The sequence below is a fragment of the Littorina saxatilis genome, linkage group LG6, assembly GCF_037325665.1.
Source record: "Littorina saxatilis isolate snail1 linkage group LG6, US_GU_Lsax_2.0, whole genome shotgun sequence".
Lineage (NCBI taxonomy): Eukaryota > Metazoa > Mollusca > Gastropoda > Littorinimorpha > Littorinidae > Littorina > Littorina saxatilis.
The window spans coordinates 48916547-48924046 of record NC_090250.1 but is presented as its reverse complement, the minus strand read 5'-3'; the positions used below and the strand labels follow the sequence as shown (position 1 = coordinate 48924046).

The 7500-nt window shown below is 43.1% G+C and overlaps 1 protein-coding gene across 1 annotated transcript in view; it reads left to right on the top strand.

Annotated features, from left to right (window-relative positions):
* LOC138968202 (macrophage mannose receptor 1-like) overlaps positions 1 to 6825 on the top strand; it is a gene marked incomplete at its 3' end in the record, with an annotated part of 7237 nt that extends 412 nt beyond the window's left edge. The window contains 4 exon segments of the mRNA XM_070340754.1: positions 1 to 131; positions 2456 to 2604; positions 4252 to 4376; positions 6683 to 6825. The exon segment at positions 1 to 131 is cut by the window's left edge and continues 412 nt beyond it. Of these exon segments, the coding sequence (XP_070196855.1) occupies positions 86 to 131; positions 2456 to 2604; positions 4252 to 4376; positions 6683 to 6825 (463 nt within the window).
* Positions 6826 to 7500: the final 675 nt, after the last annotated feature.

Below are 7500 nucleotides of genomic sequence, written 5' to 3'. Positions count from 1 at the left end.
TACTTCAATTTGTGATGGATACTTGGGCCGACGTGAAATTGTGAAGTGAGATCTGATTTTGCACAGAGACAGTTGGGAAACAATCATGGCTGCTCACTTGACCGTCACGGCTTTAAGTCTGCTGATTGCCGGTCAGCTGTTTATTTAATTTTTTAGTATATAATTTTTTTCTTTCTTGATATTTTCTTTTGCATCTATAGTGTTAAAGGCACAGTGCGCCTCCCGTAAACCATCATATATACTGTCAGGCTTTTACACACAGTACAAACACCCTTCCATTTGAACGCTCACCAAACGGGAACATCCTAGGTGCCCTACGTAAAGAGCGAGCAATTTTCAAACATTAATTTTGCGGAGAGAGTGTCAGAGACAATCGGACCGTGGTGCGTTTTGGCGCTAGGCCTAACTTTTAATATCTAAATGATAAATTGACAGCTTGTTACACAAACATTCTTAAATCATAAAAGAATTCTTTTTTCATCAAGACAAGATCAGTACAATTCGAAGTTTTGAAAGTTTGAAAAAAGAAAAGCCCAGAAGCAGGGTCACGCAAGGTCGTGGTTCTCGTAGCAGACGACGGTTTATACCTATCGCCAGTTCCTCTGAACAGTCAAAAGCAATCGCTAGAGTTCTTGTGAACCACAGCCGTTTGTTTCGTGCATAGTCAGAGGTACTTAATAACGTGCTATTGCAGATAAGCTCACATCGAGTCGCATTCAAATTACTAACTGACGACTACATTGTGAAAAAGGGAAACTTGATCACACGGGTTCACGATGGCTCAGGGGTAAGATAAACCACGCAAAAATAAATTCTTTGAAAATTGCTCGCTCTTTACGGAGGGCACCTAGGATGTTCCCGTTTGGTGAGCGTTCAAATGGAAGGGTGTTTGTACTGTGTGTAAAAGCCTGACAGTATCTGTGATGGTTTACGGGACGCGCACTGTGCCTTTAAGTTTTCTGTAAAAAATTATAAAAGTGTTTTCATTCTTGACCGTCCCTCTGAGGACAAGGTATGACTGGCGGGGGGGAGGGGAGACGGGGGCGTCCATTCACGTAAAACCCCACACGTGCAAAAATATAAATACATTTTAAAAAAAATACAAGAGCACGTGGGAGTCGCAGCCCTCGAACGCAGAAGAAAGAAAAACTCTTGACCTGATCAATCCATAAATTCAAAGCAATCGCGTATAGTTTATCTTTATTGTTAAGTAAAGTATTTATGGTCACGATAGTCTCGGACACGGGTCAACTTTATGTGCAGACCCAGAGACGGAAGCCATGTCCCACCCCCGTGTCACCACAATGGCACGTAAAAGACCTTGGTCATTCTGCCATAAGTGCAGGTGGCTGAATACACCTAAACACGCAGACACCTGGGTAGCGCGACTCCGTTGCTGCTAGCTTTCCACTGGGAGGAAGCGACCCGAATTTCCCAGCGATGGGACAATAAAGTAATGAGAAATGAGAGAGAGAGAAATGAGAAATTGCACTAGTACTGAACTGTTATAGATGCTGTTGTGATGCTAAGTTTTAGTGTCCCAAATTCAAGGAAACTGTTGTAAAGAACAAAACTTTACAGACCGAGGTAACCGCAGTAGTGTTGTTGTAACAGATGCAAAATCCTTGTAAAACGACAATTGTGAACTTAATATTTCGCGCATACTATAGTGTTCGTATTCACCTGAACGCACATTGACTCCACAGCAGGCTGTTGACGTAGAGAACTGACTGAGTACTCGAAGCTTGAATTTTTCTCCAAAATGTTGGTAAGTGTGTGATAACACGTGGATAGCGAAGGTGTGTTTATGGCTGGCTGTGGTGTGGGTACTAAACTATTATTTTATTTGGGATGTGATCCCATGTTTTATGTTTTAATCTATTGACGAGCTAAAGGAGAAAGAAAGACTGTTTGTAGGCTACCCAAAATTCAGACAATAAAGTTGTACTGTATTGTAATGATTGTGTTGTGTTGTGTTGTGTTGTGTTGTGTTGTGTTGTGTTGTGTTGTGTTGTGTTGTGTTACGTCTTGTCTTGTCTTGTCTTGTCTTGTCTTTTATGGTATCGTATGGTATGGTATGATATGGTATGGTATGGTATGGTGTGGTGTGGTGTGGTGTGGTGTGACATAATTATATTGCATCGGATTGCATGGTTATGTATGGTGTTGAGTTGCGTTGCGTTGTATTGTATTGTATTGTGTTCAGTTGTGTTGTTATGTATTGTATTGTATTGAATTGTATTGTGTTGTGTTGTGTTGTGTTGTGTTGTGTTGTGGTTGTGTTGTGTTTGTGTTGTGTTGTGTTGTGTTGTATCATATTGCATTGTATTGTATTTTGTTGTGTTGTATTGTATTGTATTGTATTGTATTGTATTGCATTGCATTGCATTGTACTGTACTGTACTGTACTGTACTGTACTGTACTGTATAACTTATGAGAGGTGCCTGTGACCAGGTGCGCTGGGTGCGTGTCCCGACGGGTGGCTGAGGGCGGGTGGCTACTGCTACTGGCTGGCACCGTCCACCGTGTCGTTCCAGGACGCCCAGGGGATTTGCTCCTCCAAGGAGGCGTCTCTCGTCTCGCTGGCTACTCGTCAAGACCTGGTACACTCTCAACCATTTCGTTTAAACAGTATTTTATTCGTAAACAGACACATGCTAATATAACAACATCATTGAAAAGGAGCACAACAAGTTTAAAACTTATGATAAGTGCTCACATAAACATGCCAGAAATTTCATGGCGGAATATGATCAATGCGACACATTTTTTGAAAAAAAGAAAAGAAAATTTTTTCACTTCATCACTATCATCCTTTTTGCGTGAGCTGTCGTGTACAGTATACCTGTACGCGCGTACACTAGAACTGTTGTTTTAATTTTGGTGGCGGTTTCAAATTATGACACCTTTGGATGCAATCACGACTCACTTCACTCGCAAACCAGATTACGCAATTTGTGAGCACGTAAAAGAAAACTACAATGAAAAAGCGTGCATTCATTGTTCAAGTAGTGCCACACACAAAATGCTAGAATCTGTTTTTTATTTTGAAATATTTAGTTTTTTGCGTGTGAGTGCATGTCCAACAGTTTGAATGAGACGAAAAAAATAACAACAACAACATAAACACACACAACCTTGTGCAAACACTACAACAACATAAACACACACAACCTTGTGCAAACACGACAACAACATAAACACACACAACCTTGTGCAAACACGACAACAACATAAACACACACAATCTTGTGCAAACACTACAACAACATAAACACACACAATCTTGTGCAAACACGACAACAACATAAACACACACAATCTTGTGCAAACACTACAACAACATAAACACACACAACCTTGTGCAAACACTACAACAACATAAACACACACAACCTTGTGCAAACACGACAACAACATAAACACACACAACCTTGTGCAAACACGACAACAACATAAACACACACAATCTTGTGCAAACACTACAACAACATAAACACACACAATCTTGTGCAAACACGACAACAACATAAACACACACAATCTTGTGCAAACACGACAACAACATAAACACACACAATCTTGTGCAAACACTACAACAACATAAACACACACAATCTTGTGCAAACACTACACCAATTCAGATTTAACGCCCTCGTTGATAGCGGTGGCTAGTTTTGGACATGTTTTGTTACAACGCTTCCCATGTTTGTTTGTTTGTTTGTTTGCTTAACGACCAGCCGACCACGAAGGGCCATATCAGGCCGGTGCTGCTTTGACATATAACGTGCGCCACACACAAGACAGAAGTCGCAGCACAGGCTTCATGTCTCACCCAGTCACATTATTCTGACACCGGACCAACCAGTCCTAGCACTAACCCCATAATGCCAGACGCCAGGCGGAGCAGCCACTAGATTGCCAATTTTAAAGTCTTAGGTATGACCCGGCCGGGGTTCGAAACCACGACCTCCTGATCACGGGGCGCCGGACGCCTTACCACTAGGCCAACCATGCCGGGCTTCCCATGTACACCACCTGAGATCTGACCAGCATTGGTGTGCGCTGCAGGCATCCTTCCATTCGGTCAAATACTAAAAACAACAGGCTGGCTGCTCACGTAAAAGCCTCGCTAGACCTGAATTGGTGAGGGGCCAAGTTTAATCTGAAAATGTTAAACTCTTACACTATTATTGTATGCTTTCGTGCACAGATACATGTCACGAATGAGACCTGTGTACATGTTTCAGAACGCCACGCTGGCAGTGGCGGCGTCTGTCAGTGGCGTGAAACAGACGTGGTCGTGTCTGCGCTATGACCCCTCTTTCCAGGCCTGGGTGTGGCTGGACGGAACGCCCTATGCCGCCAACACTGTGTAAGAATGCACGTGCACACTGAGACAAACCGATAAACAGACACACCAACAGACAAGCAAAAAGACAGACAAACAAACAACCGGGCCTTGGTCCGACACCCGTTTTTTTGACGCAAGTCATGCTTGTTGCTAGCCTTTCGCTATGCCGCAAGACAGCGAGAGTGAAAATGAAACGGTTTGATGGCTCGCTGAGCAAGAATTAAACATTGGTCGTTATAGACAGGGGTCGCTATAGAAAGGTGAAATATATAGTTGAAAAGTTTGTCTGGGATCCTTAGGACGGTCGTTGTGGGCAGGTGCTCGCTTTCGGGAGGTGGTCTCAAGGACAAGGACACGTTCGACTGTATTGTATTGTGTTGTATTGTATTGTATTGTATTGTACTGTTGTAACCGAGTGCCGTAACACTACGATCACCTCGGGAGGCGAAGTGCAATCAAACAGGATTGAAAATGTTAGGGCTAATTTCTTAGCCCTATAAAAACTGTTATGCAAACCCGAAGGTTTCCATGAACATACAGACAATCGGAAACCACCAGACCCCATCACAAACAGAATTCCACAATCCACCGGTGTTGACTTAAAGGCCAACAACTCGGGTGCAGAGTCTGCTGTGAAAGGAGCGGTAGCCTCCCCTGTCACAATCGCCCCCGTTTGAATGAACTCCGTCCCGAAGTTCCGAACCGGGGGACCACTGTCCATCCCAAGTTCGCAGAATGGGAACAGCACGAAAATGTTCAGTGGTCATATTATGCCATTACCTGAACATATCATGCCGAGTCCCATCCCTGCTCGCAAGCGCCAGATGTAACCGAGTGCCGTAACACTACGATCACCTCGGGAGGCGAAGTGCAATCAAACAGGATTGAAAATGTTAGGGCTAATTTCTTAGCCCTATAAAAAATGTTATGCAAACCCGAAGGTTTCCATGAACATACAGACAATCGGAAACCACCAGACCCCATCACATACAGAATTCCACAATCCACCGGTGTTGACTTAAAGGCCAACAACTCGGGTGCAGAGTCTGCTGTGAAAGGAGCGGTAGCCTCCCCTGTCACACTGTATTGCTCTGTATTGTATTACATTACATTGCATTGTATTGTATTGTATTGTATTGTATTGCATTGTATTGCATTGCATTGCATTGTATTGTATTGTATTGTATTGTATTGTATTGTATTGCATTGTATTGCATTGCATTGCATTGCATTGTATTGTATTGTATTGTATTGTATTGTATTGTATTGTATTAGGTAAAGGTTTGTTGTTTTCAAGTAAGTTAAGAAAAACTGTTTATTTGTATTTTGTAACAATTATCGTTTCTCCCTTTTTACGTTTAGACAAGTTTTGACTAAATGTTTTAATTAACATAGATGGGGAATCGAGACGAGGGTCGTGGTGTATGTGTGTGTGTCTGTCTGTCTGTGCGTGTGTGTGTGTGTGTGTGTGTAGAGCGATTCAGACTAAACTACTGGACCGATCTTTATGAAATTTGACATGAGAGTTCCTGGGAATGATATCCCCGGACTCTTTTTTTATTTTTTCGATAAATACCTTTGATGACGTCATATCCGGCTTTTTGTAAAAGTTGAGGCGGCACTGTCACATGACACATCCTCATTTTTCAATCATATTTGTTGAAATTTTGGCAAAGCAATCTTCGACGAAGGCCGGACTTTGGTATTGAATTTCAGGTTGGTGGCTTAAAAAATAATTAATGAATTTGGTAATTAAAAATCGGAAACTTGTCATTAAAATGTGGGTTTTTTTAAACGATCCAAAAACAATTTCATCTTATTCTTCGTCATTTCTGATTCCAAAAACATATCCATATTTTATATTTGGATTACAAACAAGCTCTGAAAATTAAAAATATGAACATTATGATTAAAATTAATTGTCCGAAATCGATTTAGAAACAATTTCATCTTATTCCTTGTCGGTCCCTGATTCCAAAAACATATAGATATGATATGTTTGGATTAAAAACAAACTCAGTACGCTAAAAAGAATAGAGATACAGAAAAGCGTGTTATCTTGCTCAGCGCGACCATTACCGCACTATTATGGCTTGTCGATTTCACTGCCTTTGCCACGAGCGGTGGACTTACGAAACTACGAGTATGCGGTCTTGGTGAAAAAATGCAGTGCGTTCAGTTTCATTCTGTGAGTTCGACAGCTTCACTAAATGTTGTTATTTCGCCTTACGCGACTTGTTTAATGTTTATTATCATTTCATTCAGTAGATTCACGTACCTCCATGGGGTTTTGTGAAATAAAGCCTTGTCTTGCCTTGTCTTGCCAGGCCTTGGTGGGGGGACAAGGAGCCGACTCTCCACTCCCGGGGAGACACGACGGAGGCCTGTGCGGCGCTTGACTCTGCTGCTTCCAGGCTGCATCGTGTGGCCTGTACTGACCGCGCCTCCCCTGTCTGTCGTCGCTCTGCTTGTGAGTCTGTCTGTCTGTCTGTCTGGCTGTCTGACTATCTGGCTGGCTGGCTGGCTGGCTGGCTGGCTGGCTGTCTGGCTGTCGGTCTGTCTATCTGTCTGTCTGATATGTCTGTCTGCCTGTCTGTCTGTCTGGCTGGCTGGTTGGCTGGTTGGCTGGCTGGCTGTCGGTCTGTCTGTCTGTCTGATATGTCTGTCTTCCTGTCTGTCTGTCTGGCTGGCTGGCTGGCTGGCTGGGTGTTTGCTGTTTGCGCCTGTAGTGAAAGCGCCTCCCCTGTCTGTCGTTCTGCTTGTGACTCTGTCTGTCTGTCTGTCTGTCTGTCTGTCTGTCTGTCTGTCTGTCTGTCTGTCTGTCTGTCTGTCTGTCTGATCTGTCCTGTCCTGTCTGTTCTGCCAACCTTTCGCAGTCACGAACACAGTAACTGAGATGGGCACTAAAAAGGACGTGATAATCGTCCTGTGGTCCAGGCATCAATTCAGGTTTGTTGTTTCTTTCTTGTAGTGAGCATTCGCTCATTGAACACTTGATGTGAAACAGAATGTTCCTCAAACTGTCGGGCTAGCAGGTTGGCCGCGGGTAGAAGATAATATATCTCCCACCCCTCTCTTTCGGACGGAAATAGGTAAGTCATGAACAAGAACAAGAATTTATTTCGCCATATAGCATAACAGCCCC